Below are 23,049 nucleotides of genomic sequence, written 5' to 3' on the forward strand. Positions count from 1 at the left end.
GAAAGATGAATCCTCCATGCTCTAAATGGCAGTGCATGTCTACATTACATCCTGGATTTTTTCAGCTAAAGTTCTCCTTAAAGATGCCCTCTTCTCTCTTCAACCAGCATCTGGTTTTCTGCTTTTTCAGAGTCAGCTGATGATTAAGAGAAGACCAATAACTTCACTCACAAGGTTTGTCTCAGCCTGCTATGATTTCAGCAGCAGCAGAGATTAAGTTAGTCAGTCACAGCAGCACAACACCTGATAGTGTTCCAAAGATTCTGTCTGGTATCAAGAAGTCAGTATTTTGACAGTATTATCTTATTTGCATTCAGTTTTAGAGCTCTCACACACCTTAGGGAGCTAGCGAGTCACTAAGAAGGGTAGAGTACTGATGCAGGTAATTTCATCCTTGGTTTTATGCAGTGCACCTAACTGCAAAAGGATAAAGCAGCTGTGATAAAAATACAGCTTAATATAAGAATATATTAAACTACCAAACATTTTCCTCTGTGCTGAACATCTTAGCCTAGATGTCAGCTGCTATATAAAGAGTCCAGTAATTGCTTTTGAGAATAGCCACAGAATACTTCGGTAGCAGGATTAGCATGGCTGAAGAGACACAAGAGTGTAACAGTTAATACTGGGCTTGGGGAGTTTTCCCCAAAGGTTCTCTTCAGGTTGTGTTGTGCTTAGAAGGATGAGTTGTGATCCCCAGGTCTAAGCTGTGTTGCCTTGTGCTTTTTATTACAGAAGCACAGACGCTCCTTGTGTTCTTACACACCTGTGCTCAGGCTGAGCACACGCTTATGAAGCCGCAGCACATGCTTAATTCACCCTGGGGCAGGAAAAAAAAAGCTGCCACTTTTGACCTTTCTGACCATAATGTGTTGGCCAGTGGCTGCACTAAATTTAGAAATGTTTATGTCTGGAGAGGGAAAAGCTGAGCAGAAGTACTATGTTAGGGAGAATTTTACAGTACATGGTGGGTGGGCCTGACCTGAAAGGGATACAGACATGAAAACTGATTTTGCGCTAAACGTAGTTGATCTGCAAAATCTAACCAGTTTAGGAGGAAGGATTATGTGCATGAAGGAGGTTCAGCCTCTTTCAAGCATCATACATCAATCAACTAAAATTCCCAGTGGTTAATCTTTAGCATTGGCAGAACCTCTTATCTCCGGCAGCAGGGCAACTAGAGATGTAGAAAAAAGCTTAGTGGAATTTTTATATGTGTCCATCTGCTATAGTTTTCTAGCAACTCAGCCACGGGGAGAAATACGGGGACATAAAGTATCTATTATTTGTACGCAGTTATTTTTAATAAAAGAGGTAGTACAGAATGTGATGAGGAAAGGAGATGCCATTCATTTAAGGCCTTTAACATATGGTTAAATATTACTTAAAGAGCATAGGAGAAAAAAAATCTGCCTTTATTTGGCAACATGATCGCTTTTTCAACATTACAAAAAGAGATGACCGTAGATTTTCGCAATGTTTTTCTTAAAGCTCCCTGTGAAACGATCTCAGATCACAGGGTGCAATGCATGCACCCAGACAGGGAAGGACTCATGACTCATTCTTCATACAAGTGTCAGTTCTTAAGGCCCTTTGTGCCAGTGCATCACTGTCTAGAAGAGGGGAAACCCAGTCCTGTTCACTTGCTCAACAAAGCCTTATGCACACATCATGTTCAGATAAAAGTGTTTTTTTTCCTCTAAGATGATGAGACAAGGTTAGTATTAGAACCTGCTATGTATAGCAGGGTGGTGACAAATGTTGTTCTTTTATGCACCTATTAATATAATCTGTGTTAGGTATCTAAACAGAGGGTGTTAACCCACTCTGCCAAGATATTCAACTCCCCAAACGAATACAAGAAGAATATCAACTCCTTCCTCTTGACTTCTGAAATTACACCTAACCTAGATACATGAGAATAATGCTGTGTATACTTCCACATAGTGGCATTGGGTGTTTGGACTCTGCAAATATCAAGGACTCACCCCTAGCAGGTTGCGGGGAACATAGCCTTCCTTGTCATTCAGCCGTGCCCACCACCACTCAATCTCATCTTCATCTTCCCGACGCAGGATTGTCATGCAGTCTCCCTCTTTCATCGAGAGCTCATCGTCATTCTGAGCCTCATAATCCCAGAGTCCGTAAATCACTCCTTTGTTCATTATCCCCATTTTCTCCTGGACTCCTGCAACATTAAAAACAGAGCAGTTCAGTAAAAAAGTTTAAAAAAAAAGAAAAAGGGCAACAGGTGCAAAGACTCCTGTACTCTTACTGGAGAGCCATCCAGGAATAAAAGAAAAACCCCAACCTCGATTCGTATCACACTGAGCACCTTGTTGTCACCAGCCTACTGAAAGTCAGTCCTGGAACAGGCGACACTGAAGGCAGCCCTTGCACACAGCAGACAGGTTCCTTCCTTACACGTGTTCAAAACACACAAGGTAAATGGGGACAGGAGCACCGACTGATAAAAGGTTATATATTTTTGTGCTAGTGTGCACACTTCCTACACCTAAGTGATGAGCAAGAAACACTCCTTTGTACTCTTAGTTCATCAGTAATCTCTTTCTGTCAAAGGGAGACAGCTCTACCTGCTTCTGTTGACCACCACTGTCATTCTGATGCTTGAGGTATTATTTGCCATCCGTGTCACTTTATTTCAGACCTTTAAACCAAGTTGCATCTCAGATCTATACCCGAAAGATCTGTCTGCTACCCGCCAGCCACTTTCAGTAAACTTTTATCTCACTCTTGTCTCAGCAGTTCTTAATTTCTGCCACTATTGTAATTCTTTTTAAACACTGACTTCAGAAACACAATTCTGTTAAATTGCTTCTGGACCAAGGTGTTTTGGAGTATGTGCATACACCTTGCAGATGTTATTTAGAACTTGTTCATCTTACAGCTGTAGCCAAAGATGAAATTCTATTCCTTCTGTGCACATTCCTCAGCTTCTAAGCAGCAAACTAGAAAAGGTATCTTAATCAACTATTATACAAACTTTCTCTTAGGTAATGATTCCATTTTAAAAAACCTGAATCCTACTGGGGGTTTTGTTTGGTTTTGGTATTGCCAGGAGCAAAGAGTACATTGCACATCGTATCGCAAAACTTGGAAAGAGAAACGACATCTTTTGCATATTGCAACCTATTGTATAGGATTCTTACCTGCGTCTGCTGAACAAAGCATCTGCTCAAATCAAGTTTGTTATTTCTGCATACCAGCTCATCACATAAAACTAAGTTACTTCCCCTGCATGCTTAGTTCTGCTCCGAGAAACTCTTCCCTTGCTTTGCATTTAGTACAATTAAAGGTTTGGCAAAAGATGTGCTCTGCTTCTACCCATGTGGAAGGTACAACTGAGCACTGAACATCAAAGCAGACAGAAAATGGATCTGGTCTTCTAAACAAGTGTTAGAAGTCACACCAGGGTGGCAGTGCAAACATGCTCTAAGGTTTAATGCCTGTGCTGTCTCCAAGAAAGTGAAAAGTGACATAACTAAGTAGCATCGGACTTGTCATTTAATCAGTGCTAAAAGACTAGCAGTTTTATTTAAACCTGCCTGTCCTTGATGATATTCAGTATTGTGCATCATTTACAACAAAAAGTGATAAGGTGAATCAGTGGATTACACCGAGGTTTCTCACCTCACAGACGAGTATAGAGAGCCAGGTTTTAATGTGATATCTGCTCTGCAAACAGACAGATACACATCCCCAAACTTCTTTCACAGCAAGAAGCAGATTTAGCCAGTGAATTAATTTCTTGCTATAACTACAAGCAATCAGAAGCAGTCTTAGCAATAGGCTTAATTCCTAATGGAACAATATGGAAATTTGATAGCTGAATAGCCAAAGTATCAAGAGATCCCTTGGTTTCAGTGGTTTCAGTCTGGAAAAACTTGCAATAAGCCAGAGCTTTACAGTCCTTTCAGGACCCATTGAACAGTATTTCATAATACCAAAAAGCCCAAACCCAACAAAAAACAGAGTATCAAGTGAGATCACCAGATGGCGGGTCCAAAAAACCCCACAAAGAAAAAGAACGTGTTTCTTCATGCTGTATATAATAAAGCCATGGATCTCCTTCCCACAGGATCTTGTGGGCTGTTTACCCAAATTTAAAAATTAGACAAATTCCTGAAAGCAATCTCTCAAGACCTATTCAACACAAAGACACCACCCTCCTAACTCATATCAGAGTTAAAACCAGTAAGAAATATCGGACAAGTATTTTCTTTTTAATCTAGTCTTCCAATCTTCCTTAGGCATTTGCTGTTGATGACCAAAACTGGAGTCTGGATAAAAAGCAAAATGGAATTTAGCTTGGCCCACAGATTTCGACGCCAGTTAAATAGGCTCCCTCCCTTCATAGGGAAAACTGTATATTTGGCACCAAGAGATACAGTTTAAGCTCAGTGAGGATAGCTGGACAGACTGTTTCGAAATATGCTGGCTGAGCATCTTGTAGAAACTCAGATCTCGCATGTTCCACAAAAACAGAAAGGCTGTATTACAGCTTTTTACACCATATTACATTGCTATTACTCTAACCTCTTATAAATAGATGACACTCCAGCTAGCAGGCACGTAGGGGACAAGCACTACATACAAAACATACAGAAAAGTAATTTAAAACCTCATTACATAAAAAACATACGGTAAAGTAATTTAAAACCTCATTGACTAATACTCATCACACCCTGGGGGAATGCATCCTCTCCATTAGAAGATAGTTTCCCTGTAGTCTTACTAGTTGAATAAAATCTAAATTTAATCTGTGATTTCTTTTTAAATGCAAGAGATGAAAAAGGCCAGAAAAATAAAGTCAAATTCAGTGCTTACTAACCTTCATTAAGGGAGAAGCTTGGCAATATGTTTCTTGGTTCTAAAGTGCACATTAGGAAATATTCCTCATTTAACGATACCAGGCAGCAGATAGGAACTGCCTACCAAGATTCCACACCACTTCTGGGTTTATGTAAAAAAGTACTTATGTGGTAAGATTCACCTAATTGTCACCTCACTCTAACATATTTGTCAATGCACGCTTTTAACCCATTTCAAGGTTTTTAATGTAAGGGAACGTTTTGTTACTCAGATCTTCTCTGTAGGTTCAGCATTATAAAGTCAGTCTCGATGGACCTCATTTTGTGACAAGAAGCTGGCTAAACCCTCTCTCTTTCCAAGAGAAACTCAAGGCATGGGCACACAACCTAAGCATGCAACTTACCACTCCCCACACAAAAACATACCAAAGTGTGCCAGGTGAGTCCCCAGAACGCTCCAGAACTCGGTTGCCACCACCTACCATATAAGAACTGGGAGCACTGTGTGTAGCCTTCCTCCATTTCCTCGCACTTGTCTGCAGCCGTCTGCATGTCGCTGTAGGTCATGGCAAACACAGCAGCACCCGACTCCACCAGGAACTTGCACACCTGCACGTTATTGCAAGATGCTGCACAGTGTAATGGGGTCCTGCAAGCCAAGAAGAAAGAGATGACAGATTACTTTTATTTGCTCATAGCAATGCTTACAGACTCCTAGGGGCAAGCCACTTCTGCGCGTGACCTGCGGCACTCAGTACTGCATCACTGAAGGCTTCCCACCAGAAGCACTTAACCCAGGATGTCAAGAGCAATTGCTTTTCACAGATAAGAGTTACCAAGAGCTGTTTGAGCCCTAAAGCTGGGTTTCCATATGGATCTCTAGTTATACTACCTTTTTGTAATCCATTAACATTTTAAGAACATTCATTAAGGCAATAAAAATAAATCAGTACTAAAAAACCCACTCAGAAATCCTCCTGACATCATTCCTCTTAGAATCTAGATAATTGCTTCAAGACCTGACTTGGTGAGAAGCGCAGGTAATGGGGATAACTACTGAGGCTGGGGGACAGCAAGCAACTTTACTCAGTCTTGGGCCTCAGACACTTTTGTTATAGGCAGAAATAATAGTAAAATCACTGCCCCCTGCCCCTAGTCTTTTGTAAATAAGCTCCCTAGCTACATGTAAGAAGGGTTTGTAACCCATTATGAGCTACAAGCCTAGTTTGTAGGTTGTGGTTTTATGCTTTCTTTTGTTTTTAAGTTGTCCAAGTATTGGGCAAAGAACTGAGGAGAGTTTGCAGGGCTAGATACTGCCCAGACCACATGTATACTACAGGCTCTCTCACAGAGAGGACATTGGGAATTTCAGCAAATAGCTCACTATGCATAAGCCGTTTTCAGGATCTCAGAGAAACAGTGATTTCCCAACAACTGTCTCCTCTCTACTGGGCCTCAGACAGACACTTTTTTCATATAGGAAATATTAGTATAATTTGGCTATTCTCTCCTCTGCACATTCTCATATGATGCCCCACAGAGAACTGCTGTTGCTCTGCTGTGGAAAAGTCACTGCCAGCTCTACAGGAGCAAAGTGAGAGACCTTCTGAGGGACCTGCAGCAGCCCCCAGGCTGCAGCTCTCTTGTGGAGAACACCTGTAAGGTACCACTCAAAGAAAGCCTTACCATCCATCGCTATCTGCAGCGTTCACGTTCACACCAAATTGCACCAGGAACTTCACGATTTCCGTGTGTCCAGCACACACAGCGTTGTGCAGTGCAGTAATCCCTTCATCATTGGGCATGCTGGGATCTTCAACCTGTTCAGCCACAAAAGGAGCCATTCACATTTCGATGAGACTCTCTACAATAAGCACCTCTTCACGTATAAAAATTAGTTGTCTTATTCCAAAATACGATTTTGAGCCATACTTCTACAAAGGACATGAGCAACAGGCAGAAAGCTACAGCAGTCACCAGTCTCGCAAAAAGACTCACATATAAGCTTACAGCCTTTTGATAGTGAGAACCTAAAGTGGTTCAGAGGAATGGCATCCTGGTAACTTAGTAAAGACATTCATAACAAATTTCTGATGTTTGCCTATTTAACTGTGCAGCTTATTAAATTACCTGATAACATGCCAGACAGGGGATGAAACACTACACAGAAATGAGGCAAAAGTAGTCCTGCAAATTTACAGTCTTGATGCCAAATACCCAGTGTGGATTTAACACTGTTAAAATCAGCCTCCAAGTGGCCATGTCCTGTTACGACTTATCTCCTCAAGGGCAAATCTAGGCTGTGCGCTATTATTTTAGCTTCCCCAGTCCAGAAATGCTATGACTTCCCAGTTTGAACCAGGATTGCTATTCCTCCTCTTACAAGTTTGCATTTGTACCTCATAAATTATTCTCTGCACGAGGTCAAACTCCCCCTCCAAAGATGAATCCAGAAGCAATGCAAGGGGATTGAATTTCACTCTCATTCCATGCCCAATTCTCTCAGAGCCAGTTTTACGCAAGTTCGTCCTCTTCCCCTGTGAAAAGGTAACACAAGTTACAGGCATTTTTTTCCCGGGAAGGACAAGAATACAGAATTGATTATTTGGGAATGACAGCAGAAATGACCAATTAAGGCACTGTTTAATATGAAATTTAGACTATTTTCTACCAGTTCCCTGACACATTATGAATATAATAGGTTAAGCATGTTATGAAAGATCTCTGCCTTTATCTCTAGACAAGGTCACTATTCAATTCAAATACAGAAGTCACCTTGATCAAACGTATCAACAAAATAATAAAACTCTTAATCCCTGAAGATCAAGAAAAAAATGCAATTTTTTTTTTATTCCGACTACTTTAGCATTAGCTCTTAAAGCTGTTACACAAACCAAGTAGTACCTTCCGAGAAGTATACTACCTTTTAAGCACAATGTTAAGTTCCTAATGTCTTCGTCAGTTTAGCAGAGGTTAGCAGGAACACAAACAGTTACGGAAAATAGTTTTAGAAAGAATATAGAACCAAGTGTAGAAATGTTTTCAATGCTCCCAGTGATACTGGAGACCAAGTATTTCTATCGCTGAGTTTGTAGTCTTTCCTTTAGAGAATATGCACGCGTGAGCTCAGCGCTCTCCCCAGCTGGCTGTGCAGCAGCAATAAGCACTATTCATAAGGCTATGCAAATTCCTGACAGATGTCCAAGCAAAGATGAATAGAAATGACTCATATTTTGCAAGAGCAAACATGTGAAGATAAGACATAGAAGAGATTCCCAGAAAACACTCTTTCGCCTCTTGATTTATACAGAATATCAAAAAGCACAGGCTTTTTAAAGAAAGAGCCTGTCAGCACAACCTAAGTATTTAAATATGAAATCAAGAAGTTGGTTTCTTCTCATCATCGCAGAATTATTACAAAACCAACCAGAAATTAGTTCTTACAATTTAGGAAATCCTACCACTCAAGCTTCCTTGTAAAAGGGAGCAAGGACAAAGTCTTAAAAAGCATGAAAACGTGCAGTGACTATTCCGTGAAGGAATCAGAAGGCTACAAAGCACATTTAAAGCTTTTAACTCCTCTGCAATGAAGCGATGGAGGGAAAAAAAACACTTTCATATATCAAGTTATTAAAATTCTATTTATGGTAGGTTTTAAAAGAAGCTCTTTGAGGAACTTAAAAGCAGTATTTCTGTTCTACAACACTGAGATAACACCACACCACACACACAGATACAAACTCCCAAAACAAACAAGATGTTAAAATGCTGCCTACTCTTAGCCTAAAGAGACTCCACGTTGATGCAGCTCGAGAACTGACTGATGTTAAATCAGGTTCCAAAGAAAAATTCAGAAAACATTTCAGTAGAGGAAGTGCAAGCAGTTGATGCGTACAAAGGAGTTTTTAAAGCAGAAACTGAAGTAGTCTGTTTCTCCCTGTTTTTCAAGCAAGGAACTTTCAGATAAACAAATGCAATCCAAGATTAAGATAATTAATTTTCATCTCATATCAGTGATATGTAAAATCTGTATCTGTGCCTCAAAAAAAAAAAAAAAAGAGCTTTAATTTTCCTTAAGAGGGAAGCATAGCTTAGATGTAGTAGGCAGACTTATATAACGAATGTTTTTACATCCCAGAAGAGTTTTACTATTTGTGCATCAAATTTCATTTTAAACTTTTCATTGTGTCGTTAATTCTAGAGACAACAGAGACTTTTCATTCCTGTCATTCACTCTGGAGACAAGGGCATCACACAAACAGAACAGATACCCACAGAGAGACTCCTACCCTATTGTGCGACTGTTCTCCCACATCTGGTTAAGCTCTACAATAAAACGCACAGGATTATGGCAGAGCTTGAGATGAGTTATTGACAGAGCACCAAGTTGTAGGCTAATACTTACAGGAGGCAAGGAAAACTGCCCAGTAACTTCAGGAGGCCTCATATTGAATGAGTCCTCTCCCAGACTCTCTGGTTCCCCTGATGGATAGGGAGGTGGTGGGTATGGAGGATATTCTTCCATGTATACCTCCAGCGGCAGTGAAGCTTCTAGGCTCGGTTCTTCCATTTTTGGCTGCGTGAGTTCATCACCATCTGATATTCCCTCAGGTACAGCATCCAAAGGTACGGAGGGAAGAACAGCTTCACTCTGGTCTGCTGGTGTGTTTTCCGCTTCCTCAGCAATAGCCGGTTCCGGCATAGAAGCAGCTGTTTCTTTTTCCAATTCTGCACTTAGATACGGATTTGGGATTTCTGTTGGGCTTTCAGGACTGGCAGCTGATGCCGTCTGTTTGGAGGGATGTGACGGAGCTGAGATAGTCTCCATCGCAGCCAGAGTGGTTCTCTGATACAGCAGCTTCTGAATATTGGGGCCGTTGGGTCCTTCTGGCTCAGTAATGGAGCTACGTTTCTTCAGTGGTCTTGGTGCATTAGACAACTTTTTTCGTAGCGCTTCCAAATCAGCATCACTCTGGTTGCGGTACGGATTGGATAAGAACGGCAGCAATTTGGTTGGGCTAAGGGGACGGGGTATTCGCTCTATTTCGTGATTCTCATGACCAGAGGCTGTTGTTTCCATCTCGGGCTCCGGACTGCCTGGCTTGCCTTGGAGGTTTGAGTAGACGTTCTCTGTCTGCGGCAGCTGATTCTGTACACCAGCTCCTGCCATCACAGGTTTGCCATACACTGCAGAACAGTTCAGAGAAGGGTGGGGGGAAAAAAATAAGTGTGAATATTTGACCAACAAACCTAATAAGAACACAAAACCTCATTCACCTACCTATGGCAAAGAAGCAGAATAATGTGATCAACCAAACAGAATTAGTGTGGTAACCAGGTTTACTGATTACGTTATCTTGGAAATGCAAGACAGATATTCTGCACTTTGTTAACGCTGATATACAACATGCCAGATCCACCTAAGATTCATACACTTGCATTAACCTGCTTAATTCCCCAGAGGAACAGCTTTGTACCCACAGACCAAGTGGAAAGTACATCTGCCTGAGGTTTATGAAGACAGAAGATATGCTTACTGCTTGGGAAGTGCGGTCCTCTGGTCTGTGCCCTTGTCAAAGCACTCTGCACTGCCTGCTGGAAGTTCTTCCCAGGAGTCTGCTGTTGCGTGTACATGCTATAAATTGAACTTGCAGCCACAGTTTGAGGCTTTCGAAATGGCGGGAGTGAGGTCTCTTTGGACGGCTGAGGGGTAAAAGGTCTTACAGCTGCTGCTGGGGGACTCTCCTGTTTGGATGAGGGAAGAATTTGGTCCTGGCCAGAGGAAGGACCTGCAGGAGGTACAGAAATTCTTTGCTGTATCTGCTGAGAAGGATGGGAATGCTGCTGTGCCACTGCTTTCTGTTTGTTCCCCATAGTTACAACAGCCAAAGGCAGCTTCTGCGGGTTTCCATCCAGCTTAGCATCAGTAGGTTGCAGATGACTGGCTTGACCAAAGTAAGGCAAGTTTATTTGTTTTGGTTTAGTGGGGACAGGCGGTGGTACCTTCGTTATGTTTTTAGTGGCTGTCTGAAAGACAAAAGAAGCTAATTAAGATTAAACAGCAAAACACATTCTAGTAGTTCTACTGCAAAGGACCGAAGATCCTCAAAGAACAACACAGTATCTAGCATTTCTGCTGTTGCTGCAATACTGTTTACAACATCATTGGAAAATGAAGAGACTTCTTCAAACATTTCATCATCACAGTTGTTTGTACTTTGAAGCCATTCTCTTTAATTCTTTCTATAGCAGTTCTGTTTAGAACAGCAAGCAATGGTAGGGCACAGTAATTTCTCTAGAGATAGCAGAGACACTTAAGTAGCATCTGTAGGCAAGAAGCTTGTTTCTCAATGGAGCACTTGTCATCACCAGTTGTCCTTTGTTACTTCACCCCTACCTGATCAAATCATGCCCTTGTGCCAAGATTTAATGAGAAGTCTTGCTGCAATCAAACATCTGAAGGACACTGCTGCATTAAACAGTGAAACAAGTGTGTAAATGATTAAAAAAAAAAAAAACCACCTATGTAAATGCCTCTGTGTATATAACGTTTTGTGGAAAAAAATACATGCATACACACTAGTACAAGTAACATAGCCATTTTTACGTATTCAGTCAAAAAGTATATTTTCACAGTGACTGTAGGGAATGACTTTGAGTTAACAACTGCCCTTAGAAGCCCAAAAGACTTTTTTCCTTAGAAATAGTCTTTTAAAACAAGACCTAGGGACTTTTCAAAGAGTGTTCTGGCAGCAATATATCAAAAGCTGTGTAGTAATCCCTGTCAGATAGAATGCAGTGGTTCGAGTTTCCTGCGTACCTGAGCTTCTCGCAGGAGATCTTCGCTGCTCTGGTTCTTTCTCAGCATGCCCAGCCCAGCAGAATGGTCCACAGAATCAAACATTGAGAATGGACGCACTTTCTTCTCTTTGTCGCGTAAAAAAGCTTCTCCTTCGGCTGTTGTTAGACAGAGAGGAAGACTTTTAAAAAGGACAACACAACTGTGGAGTAAGAGTCCTGTTCTGCGCAATACTGAAGACAGCGTACACCAGGGATGCTTTCCACATCCATCCTTCCCCTGCACTAAGGGCCCAAGGGCCTGACAAATGCTGTAGCTTGCAAATTAAACAGGAGCATGTATGAAGGCATTCGTATCTACTTCACCACCTGAAACAATTTAAAAAAAATAATCCCTTCAACACCAAACTAAAGTTTATTTGGCAATATTCTTTGATTTTTTTTTTGTGCTCTCAAATGGATTCGACACATTTACCAAAGCATTTAGAAGAGACAGATATAATTAACTAGATTCTGCATATTTTAAGATTAGTCAAGCATGTAAGAACATACCTTGTCCTTCACTAGTCACGATTCCTTTTCCTGAAGTCAAGGCTGATCCTTGACTCGCGTGACTGTCTGGATTTGAACTACTCCAGTCAGTGGCAGACGGGGAAGGTTTTCCACTGGGGACCACAGAACCTAATAGAGAACAAGTGGAAGAGACTAAGCTAATGTTTTTATTGACTTATTTATTACAGGTAGGTGTTTTGGGGGGGTTTTTTTGTTTGTGGGGTTTTTTTTTTTAACAGTCAGGTCTAGATGGTGTACAAGTATCATACACAGGTTAACTGCCATAAATTCTATCACTTTAGATTTTTGCTCATTTGTTTGTTTTAAAAAGAGAATGCAAAACCAAGCTCAAAAGCAACTATCAAAGCAGTAGCAAAACTATTTGTCCTAGCACGTGTCTGCATTTACACTATTCAGACAAGAAACTTCTCCAGATTGCCTTCTTTCCAATTAGTAAGAAACTTTCCCTGGATGTTTACAATAAGTTAAAGGTGACAGAATGGCAAGAAGGGATGAGAAAGATCTACTGTGCAAAGAAAAACATGATGCTTTAAAGCATAAACAGATCCTGCCAGCAATATCCAAGACAGTAGAAAAATCATCTGTATGTTCAATGGGCATATAGGCACGACATTAAAGCTGATCTTTACGTTCACTGGAGTAGACATCCAGTCTGCTTCAAAAATAATTAAGAAAATCCTTGCAACTTGCTATTAGTTCAAATATCGCACCAAATTCTCTCCACTAAACTCTAAATTATCTACTACAATAAGTGATATTAAATTCAAATAGTAATGATAAGCAGCAGGAGAAAAGTTTCATTCTGACAAAGCATCAGATACTATGTCTCTAGAAAAGCAGTCGTTTTGCCCAAATGCTGAAAAATAAGGAGTGATGTTTTAGTTCAAATAGCACAGCACCACCCATTCCTATAGCAAAAACTCAGAGTTTGTACTGACTAGAGCTAAAAATTCCACTACAGCAGTTTTAAGATCTGCAAACCAAATAAAATGAAACAGGTCCCCATTCCCCAGTACAGCATGAAACACTTGGATTGGTTTTGTGTCGTGGCTACTTTAATAATATCTGCCAGAACTGGAGATATAGGGAGGGAGATAAAAAATAAACAGAACTATTCTACAAGCTCAGCTTCCATTTCTTCCTTTTGGGAAGATCAGAGTTTCTCTTAAGCTGAAAAGTGAGTCTTCGCCTCCCAAGACAGCACACAAGGGATATTTGCAACTCTCCAGTTTCTCCAGACTTCTACTCTCTACGGAGCTGAACTGTATCTCACAGGAGAAAGCCCCAGAGAGAAGTCAGTCAAATTTCCATTAGCAATCCAAGCAGAAGAGGCCAAGCCTCAAGTCAGGTGTTGGACTTCTGTCTCCCCATATTCCTACGCCATCAACATGTCAGCAAGTTTATTGCTATTTCTGTGCTACAATAAACTGCCTCCTTTATAATATTTCTTATGACGTTGGTTAATCCTTTACATGTGTCATTTCCAAGACACACGATCAAAAAACTCAGCTTTGCTAGTTTTTAAGTCCAAGTGCCAGGTTGTTACCACGTATGTCCTAAAACTGCCTCTAGAAACCCAAACAAACACTGCTGTATAGTTTTGATAAGTATTTTAAAATAAATAAATCACATCAGTTTACAGAAAAATCCTCCCACATTCTAGGCTGTATAAGAACTTGAACTGCTCATTAAGAGGATTACTTAATTTCTAACACATTGAACCATATAACCTCAGTGCTTATAAAATATATTCACTGGGGCAGGAAAACTGCAAGCAGTAAGACTGACATCCGAAATAATATTTGTTTTAAAGAAAAAGGACAGAACTGGTAGATAAGAAAACATTTCTGGAGAAGAAGTATTAATTGTAAACTGTTACCTGCGGGAGCTTTAGCTTGTGAACTGCTCCCAGCTCTCATGTTGGGCAGAGTTTGTGTCTTTAGTGGACCATCAGGCACCTGCAAAGCTTGTGTCCCATCTGAAAATGCTGGTTTCACCAAAAGTTCAGGTCTAGAAGCAATACGTGGCATAGTAGAGGACTGAATATAAGGACCCACTGCTGCCACTCGACTTGGAGCAGAAGCCACTGGCTGGGGTAAATTGCCATCTGAAGAAACCTTCGGAAAAAGAAGAAAGAAAATTTGAAGAATGTTACACTGCAGCATGCATCCATCGGAGTTTGAAACAGAAGTCAAAAAGGACAAAATAAGAATTACAGTCCAATATATTAATTATCCTTTTTTAAAAAAGCTTTAAGAGATACAAACATGAGGTAGGAACAGCAAAAAAAAAACCCCACACAACATGCCAGCATAAGAAGAGTCCTTGTCCATTAAGAGTAAGTAGGTTAACAGCAGCGTACCATGAAAAGTACTTTAATAATACAAGACTTCTACCACGTATGAATAAAAACAAGCAGTGTAGCATCTGAACAGCCTTACCCGCAAGCAAGTTTTTACTTCAGACTGAAATTAATTTCTTTGTTATTAAATATCCCGCACTTACTGGTACATTCTCTTTCTGTTGCAAAGCTGCCTTTTTCTTCCACAGGCGCTCTCGCAGCTCATTAACACGCTTATCCATGACCGCCACCTCCGAGTTGCGCTTGTTCAAACACTCCCTCTGTTGCTGCAGCTTGGCATTCTGCTCCTGGTTCAGTTTGTTCCTCAACTGAATAAATTCACAAAGCGGGGGGGGAGGAGGGGAAAACAACAAAAATCAAAACAAATTAACTTTCAGGATGCAGGACAGGAAACGGTTAGAAAGAGAAAAGCCCTCTAAAAAGTCAAGTCATGCCGGCAAACTCAGATTATTTTCTCCACAGAAAACGTTGATTAGTCTCCAAAATTTGCAGACAGGAAAGATACACTGCGTGCTCCTTCCCCTGCTTATCTTGAACCCAGTACAACTAACCCTCCATCCTCAACACGCAGGCGGCCACGCAGTTCTGTCAGGAACGGGAGCAGTGGGATTTCTTTCCAACGAGGCAAGAAACGACCCAACCAACTTTTGGCCCTTAAGAGTTGCGGTTCATGGCATTGCCTTACCTGCAGCTCCTTGTACAGGCGGTCGAGCTCAGCTACAGCTGACTGGTTGTCATGGTAACCATCAATTCGGCCGTTCTTCAACATCTCCAGTTGCCTGGTGAGTTCCTCTACCTTCGACACCGCCAGCACGAGCTCGCGCTGCTTTTGCTGGAACAGGCTGTTCATCTGTTCAATCTCCTCCACTGGAGAGGACGAGAGAGCACAATAGCTGCCCTGAGCAACAGCCGAGCGTGGGCTGCTTCCAAGGCGGTGGTTCAGGGGACGGCGAGCGCCCTGCCGGCCCCCGGAGCTGCGCTGCACAGAGGCTGCGGCCCCCGGTCGCCCCAAACTGACGGGCCCTGGCAAAGCAGCTCTTCCTCCAAGCACTTGTAACAGCAAACGCACTGCAACGTGATGTAAATCCTACCTACTTAGCGCACTGACGAGGAGGGAAAAGAACATTTTAACTTTCTGAAGTATGGAAACAAACAAAACCACATTATCAGGCTGAATTTCATCTGGTAGAAGCCTAAACTCACTTAATGCTGAATTCCGCAGGAAGACACTCATTCAACCACAAGGCATATTTATGGTATTTAGAACACTGAATTTAGGTCATAGGAACTCCATGACAAAACACACAAGCTGTTACATTAAACAAAGACTCAGAGGGCTTTTTAGGGTCTATTACAAACAGCTGTCATCAGCTGCTCCCACTGCCAAAATTCTTGCATTACAGAACAAAGTTTAAGGAATCCGTAAGAGTTCAAGCACGTGCCAAGACCAGACCTGCTGGGGAGGGTGCAGGGAAACAGATACACATGCTCCAAGATCTTGTATTACTCTTCCATCCTTCCATTTCTTTAAACTGATGTTTATTTTATGCAACAGAACCCAAACAGCAAATGCATTCTCTGCTTAGAAAAACACTTTATCAGCAAAGCACTGTGCTTCTTAATAAAACAATATGTTCTCATTGGAGTCCGGCTGGAATTAACAAGTTCTGTACAATATGTATAGAGGGAGGATGAAAAGGTAGGCAGCAGAATGTGTGTTGATATGGAGTCTGAAACAAACATTTAACGTTGCACCAACATGCTGAACTGCAAGCACCCCACTAGTACTGTAGCAAGCCAGAGACTAGTCCGATTTCCGCAATTAAATGGAAATACTCTGCCACTTTGGCCATTAAGTTACCTTTTGCATAAGGGGTAACATGAGTATCATGCCAAGCTTTGTTATAGGCCAAGAAGAAATAACACTCTAAATGTGTGGGGTGGTAACATCAAGGACGGAAAAAGTTACTGCGGTACATAAAGGTATCTGACTAAGGAAATTACCTATATCAAAATTAAAGAGCAGATATGCTAGGCTCAAAACACAGAGTGAAAATGCCCTTATGGGATATTTTAAAACACAGTAAGCAAATACATTTTGCTTTAGGTTATTCAGGAATTTTCTTGGTAAATATAAGATGTGAAATTGTTAAGATTAACATCTCCTGGACCGCTGTAAATACATCCTCTGAATCAGAGAATTCAACAGAAATTTTAGAGTTCCAAGAACCATCCTTCATGAAAAAAAAAAAAAAAAATCACAGGCTACTTTCCCCAAGAAGCAACTCACCTAATTTCCCATTGCTGAGTCTTTTCTGCTCCACATGGCCTTTCAGTGCTCTCACTTTCTTAAGTTTGGCTTCCTGATTCTCAGCAATTTCCTTTAATCGCTTCAGTTTTTCCTGTTCGGCAGCTTGCTGTTGCTGTCGCTGATCTTGTTGTTTCAGGAATTTCAGACGCTGTTCCTGCAGTCAAGACAATTTTTTTTTCTTTCAATGAACTTACGTTAAGGTACTGACAGAAAAAAACACCACAGCAGCGCAGATCAGCTTTAGCCCAGTATCCTGACTTCCCAGGGTGTCAAGCGAAGCCTGAGAGAACAGAGCAAGCACATACAAATTCTGGCCCAATATAATCCTCTACAGTACAAGAGCCTGTGGAAACAGAGGTGGTATCCATGTCTAACAGCCCTTGGTAAATTTTTCTTCCATGATATTACTCAAAATCTTTGGAAGCCTAAGAAAAACTTTAGCATTCATGTTCCATGCCATTTGCCAATTTCATTTAATCACTGCTTGCCTCTTGAGTTGCAAAAGCTAAGGATTATTTCCTCTCTACCTTCTACATGCTGATTGAACTTTACAGATCTTTACCATACATCACATATTAAACAACTGTAAGTCATACTGGAAAATATTAGACATTCTTTATGCAACAGATCTTCCATAAATTATTGACCACTTTCATCATTCTGTGCTTCTTCTAGTTCTGCTAAAACCTCCTTCAGATGGGGGATCACTGCACACCAAGCTCTGACAATTTACCATTTCCTGGTAACGATCACTGCTATCACAACACAGGAGAATTCAAGACATGGGAAAACCTTCTCATTTACCTGGCCCCCACTTATACAACAGACATCATCTCGGTCGAGAGAATCCTTTTGCCTCTCCAAGAGTATTAGAGTAGGATGGTTTGCTACCAGTTTCTGTGTACAGGTGTCTATAGTTCAGAGCTAAAAGAAACCACCAGATCACCTATAGACACTTCCCTGAAGTCACACACCATTACACATGGCTTCCAGTTCTGCAAGGATAGGTTGTTCCAGAGGCAGGAGAACTACTAAGACTTTCCCAAGCACCCACTAACAGCCAAGACTACCACTGCTTGCTAACATTAGAACTCCACACTTTAAAAAAAAAAAACACACACACCACCAAAACAAAAAACCCAAAACTACACCCCACCAGTCATATTTAGAAACAGAGACTCTTATATACTTTGAATAAAAAAGGAAGAGCCTTCCAGGCAGCACCTGCAGTGTATGCACTAGTTTAGAGTCAATCCCACTCAGGAAAATGTCAGAAAATAGATATTACCATTTGTGTCTAAAAAGAAAGTGTATTTTTCACCCTCAGAATCTATTTTTAATACTGCATCTGATTTCAGAAGCCAGGAAAGAGGTGATAGAAAGCTTCTCTTTGAAACGGCATCTAGGAAAGCAGGTTTGTTCCAGAGAGGCATGTTAAGTGAAAAATTCTCCAGCGTGACACCCACAAGGCTACTCTTCTGCAAACCACAGGCAGCAGACACCTACCTAATGGGTAGCTAGCCAGACTCAAACTCACAATTTTTTTTTAAATCTTGCATGACTCCCTTTACAGTAAATATAATGTTCCTATTTCTCGTTTCATATATATAGTGACAACAGTGTTATTTATAAGGCCATGGTCTATTACCATCACCTGTGAGCGAAACAGCCAAGAAGTCTGAAAGTTTAGGCTTGTCTTATATTTAACACATCTCAGCTGGAACTGAGAAGAGGGCAACATTCTGCCTTGGCAAATTAACCTAGGCAGAATAGGTATCAACTGTGCTGCTAAACTTCAAGTGAAAACTGTGATCACTTGGTTGATTGACTGATTTTTTACATTTATAGTTGCATCTTCTTCATATTCTTACCATAAAACAGAAATAAAGTTTTATTGGCTATTTTGATGGGCCACAGTATCACATTGAAGGTGCTGCAGAACCATTACAAAGCTATGGTTTGAAGCACTTCCCTGAGACACAATTATTGAAAGCCAAGGAAACTGAACAAGATGCTACACATACAGGGGGAGAAAAACCCAGCTGATCTCAAAAGGAGAGGGGGGCAGGGCTTCTGACAGAGGAAGAGTAGAGAGACAAGAGCCCCAGATCAGCCACCTTCCCCTGTAAAGCACGTTCTGAAAGGCATGGAAACTCATCCTCCCAGACAGCTTAGTGCTCTTCAGGATGGGCTTGCATTTAGTAATTCTCTGCCAAAAGCAGCATTTTCCATGGTATTATCAAGAGCAGGGTGTACCAACAACACTTAAGTCAAATATTAAATCCATGCCACCATTCTGCAGATGCATTCAGAGTATTTTTCCCCTAAACGATTCAGGAGCAGCCTGTGTGCTTTCAACAGCTTTTCTGTTATTGTTCAGCAAGCATTTCATAAATCACTCCCCTAGCTGCTTTTATCACATACATGCCCATCTTTTCTAGAGAGCTGCCCCAGGAAACCAGGCACATTGAACCCTATCAGGAGAAAGCAAGATATCATTATAGGACAGTATTATATCCTGAGACAAAACCGCTGTTCAGTGATTAAACCAGTGAATGGCTGATCACCACACGGAACACAAATGCGGCTGGCAGAGCCACTGAGATGAATGACAATATATTAAAGTTATATGCTCTATCCTTTTAGCAAGCTATACGGTCACTTCTATCACTGGCATTATTGCAATGTTTTACTACTGGACATTTGCATAGACTGACTTTCAAATTTAATAAGAGGGAGCCCTCTGCTTGTAAAAGGTGAAAAAAACCCCTAAATCTCCAACCCTCCCTCCACCTCATGTGACTCTCATTACCTTTGTTCCTGGCTGTAAATAATCTCACTCCAAACTCACCTTGTTAGCCAGCATTTGCTGTTGAGCCTCAATTTGCTGCTGCTGGCGTGATGCCATTTCCTGAAGTTCAGCCAGTGTCATATCCATCCTTGGAGCACTGACCTGTCAAAGAAAACCCAAAGCATGCTAAGTCTAGAATTTTTAATTTGGCTAGCCTGCAACTCAATAGAGCTACTGCAGAGAAGTATGATAAAGGTCTTTAAAAAGATAACAGCAACAACTTAGTATCCAATAAAATAATTAGAAAGAAATGGCGTATTTTCCATGGTAAAAGAATAAATAGTTCTAAGCTCATACACATGCGTAGCCCAATCCAGCAACACATTAAGCTGACATCTCTTCAAACATCATTATTTCTAGCAAAATCCCAGCAGCATTTTAACGAGGCCTTTCAGAACTCTTTATAATTAAGCTCAGTATGAGTCAGCTTTGACTGACTGAGCCCAGAATGCTCAGCACACGGCAGGACCGATCTATGGTCGCAGGTGTATCGTTGCAATTCAAAGCACTTCAACATAAGCTGAAGTAAATAGAAAGTTTAAATATAGTGTGGGAGGGAAAAACCACCTCCCTCAAAGGTAGCACTATTACTACTTTAGTTATCTGTTCACATCTGTTTCCTGAATCTAGATTCAGTCTTATATCCATAATTATTATATCTTCTAGACCAAGAATAAATGGCGGACTGTGGATTCAATGCTAAAATAGTGACTGGTCTCAACCTGAAATCTGGAACTAAGGGATCTCTCACACAAAACTGAATTAAAATAATCAATGAACTGAGGAAAACAAGAAAAAATTTTCAACGGGAGTAGAAAAGGGAAAGTATGCTGAATTTGTATGGGTGATCTCAGAGCAACAAAACACAGATATACCAGTCAATGGATCTCAGAGACATCTTAAGAACCGAAATCAAGGGTGATAATTATTAGAGGCTTTGTGTCTGGTTTAGAGCGGTCATTAGAAGTCTCTCCAAATTAGTCTCTTCGTTTCCAGGGTAGGATTTGCACCAGTATCTCAAAGGAAGGGAAACCTCCGTTTTCACTATACTGGCCATTACATGAAGAACTTACTCCATTCTCTATTCTTCGGTCACCAGGCACTTTCACACCATTTCTTTTTAAGGATGGATCTTGAGATCTTTGTCCTGTCCCTACACAGAAATACAGGATAGTCAAAGATGGTAAGGTATTTTACAATTTTTCTTACCCCTTCAGACAGAGCACTCGATACAAAAGGCAAAACAGTACAATCATTTTGGTTTAGAATCTTAACAACTGTTATTCCCATGCTCTTACCAGTAAGAGAAACTTAACTAATGACACAAGATATTTTATGAAGAGGCTGCTGTTCAATGTCAACATTTATTTTAAGATATAAGACTGTTTAAAACAAGACCAACAAAAAAGCTTAACCAGCAGTATGCTATTTCAATATTTCTCCCACAGTCAGCAGGCCCCTGGTAAGTCTGCATTACAGACGAATAGTCAAAAAAATGCGTTCCCCTCTGCAAACGACACAAAAATATCTGGTTAATTCACAGAGAGGCATTTGGATCACAAGGCGTTAAAACCAGCATCTAGATGTTCTGGTGTGCCTTTGTATACTATCTCACAGAGAATACGAGTAACAATAGTTAAAGGTTAGTCACTCATAATGAAGGATGCACCATGGAATCTACAGCTGATTATCTGCACATAAGAAAGTTTAAAAGCACATTTTTTGCTTCCTGGCAGTCATTGTGACAGTAAAGATGCCACTTAACTGGAATCTTACTTTAGTTTTTCCATCAAATTATGTACAAATGGTGTTCAGATACCAAATACCAAGCTCACTTGTTTCCCTCTAGGACATATACGTACTACAGGATGAAGCCATCCCTCTCAGCTTTTTGCCTACTTGATACCTATTTCAAGAGCATATCCCTGCAAGACTAACTGCAGAGCTCCTAACTATTCATTTGCTCTTCCTCAAACATGTCACTTAGCGATGCTGTGGCCAAAAAAATGCCAATTATCTTTATACTGTGAGCACACTGGACTTGAAAAATTACATCCTGACAACTAACTGCACTATAAGACCTTCAGTAGGTAGAGGTGGCACAGCCTTAACTTTTCATGTACTCATTCTATCATCATTACACATTTCAAACACCAAGATATGTTTAGCAATTTTAAAATATGCTGCGTACAACACCATTTTAACACAATGTGGTATTTCCAATGCCAAGGAAGATTACCAAGGGTGAAAACAGAAAAAAGTGAAGGAAAAAGACTGATTTAAATGCAAAAGTCTTAAGGATTCTAATGAAGAATCAGATTAATATGGGATGCACAGAAAAACCTTGAAAATCAAAAAAGTAATTTTCTTTATAGGTTTCATATATAGATTTACAGTGCATAGATATTAGGTTCTCAGAGAACTTCACTAGGTAGTTCATTTAACGCTATTCCTGAAACTAATACGAATGTGTAGATTGTGGGAGAAACATCAAAGGAATGAACCAGCTGAGATCAACACCTACCTGCTTCTCGGCAGGGAGAGCGTTCATGCCGAAGAAAGAAACGAACCTCACTTCTCTGCATCCCAAAGTGCTGCAAAATATCCAGCATCCGTTCATTATCAGCTACAGGACGTTCTGAAAAGGTAAAAAGCCAGTTAACTATTACATCCCTACATAGCTTGGGCATATACCAAAACAAATCCAAAATACCTGGCCATCATCTTTCACTTGAACACCTGTTATTACTCAGGTGCAGTGTGTGCACCTAACCCTTGCCCTCACCCAAGGCATTTCTACCTTTTCCCTGCTTCTGAAGTTAAACCAACACCTCTGAAAAGCCAGTACAGCCCTTTAAAAGTCCACCCCTGAAGGGAGAAGCTGAGGCACCGTCACAGCCCAAGAAGCAGCAAACAAGCAATTTCGAGCTTTTGGCTCTAGTGCCTAAGTTCTGCATTGCAAATTGTCTCACTCACTCACCATGACAGGACATGTGCCGGCCTACCTTTCGCTCTACTTGTGTGGTACCTCAGACAAACTTATTTCTCAGACATTCCTACCCCCTCCCTCAAGGGCTCCTCTGCCCCAGTCCCTACAGGGGCTCATCATGCCCTTCCTAGTCCAACGAGAATTAAGAAAGATGCAAAGATAAACTCTCAGGGAAGAGGAGCTCTTCTCCTAACGCTTCCCAAGGACTGCAATCAAATGCTGGATTGTAGCCTTTGCGCTCAAGCTCAGGCAGCGGCACTCAATACCCTGAAGAGACTCCCAGGCAGTACCCAGCGGGGCTGATCTGCAGCAAGCCATCACAGCTCCTGTCAC

At 41.1% G+C, this 23,049-nt stretch overlaps 1 protein-coding gene across 2 annotated transcripts in view; it reads right to left on the minus strand.

The window, feature by feature from the left end:
- Positions 1–23,049, minus strand: part of TP53BP2 (tumor protein p53 binding protein 2) — a 49,911-nt gene that overhangs the window by 1,216 nt on the left and 25,646 nt on the right. For both annotated transcript variants that reach the window (XM_075413064.1, XM_075413065.1), the window contains exons 3-17: positions 22,252–22,365; positions 20,801–20,880; positions 19,728–19,829; positions 16,856–17,030; positions 15,251–15,432; positions 14,709–14,873; positions 14,083–14,320; positions 12,183–12,311; positions 11,653–11,789; positions 10,370–10,859; positions 9,238–10,019; positions 7,232–7,369; positions 6,519–6,652; positions 5,315–5,481; positions 1,989–2,188 (exon numbers count right to left, since the gene is read on the minus strand). In XM_075413064.1, the coding sequence (XP_075269179.1) occupies positions 1,989–2,188; positions 5,315–5,481; positions 6,519–6,652; positions 7,232–7,369; positions 9,238–10,019; positions 10,370–10,859; positions 11,653–11,789; positions 12,183–12,311; positions 14,083–14,320; positions 14,709–14,873; positions 15,251–15,432; positions 16,856–17,030; positions 19,728–19,829; positions 20,801–20,880; positions 22,252–22,365 (3,233 nt within the window). The remainder of the gene's footprint in view (positions 1–1,988; positions 2,189–5,314; positions 5,482–6,518; positions 6,653–7,231; positions 7,370–9,237; positions 10,020–10,369; positions 10,860–11,652; positions 11,790–12,182; positions 12,312–14,082; positions 14,321–14,708; positions 14,874–15,250; positions 15,433–16,855; positions 17,031–19,727; positions 19,830–20,800; positions 20,881–22,251; positions 22,366–23,049) is intronic.

The sequence above is a fragment of the Opisthocomus hoazin genome, chromosome 2 (genome assembly GCF_030867145.1).
Source record: "Opisthocomus hoazin isolate bOpiHoa1 chromosome 2, bOpiHoa1.hap1, whole genome shotgun sequence".
Lineage (NCBI taxonomy): Eukaryota > Metazoa > Chordata > Aves > Opisthocomiformes > Opisthocomidae > Opisthocomus > Opisthocomus hoazin.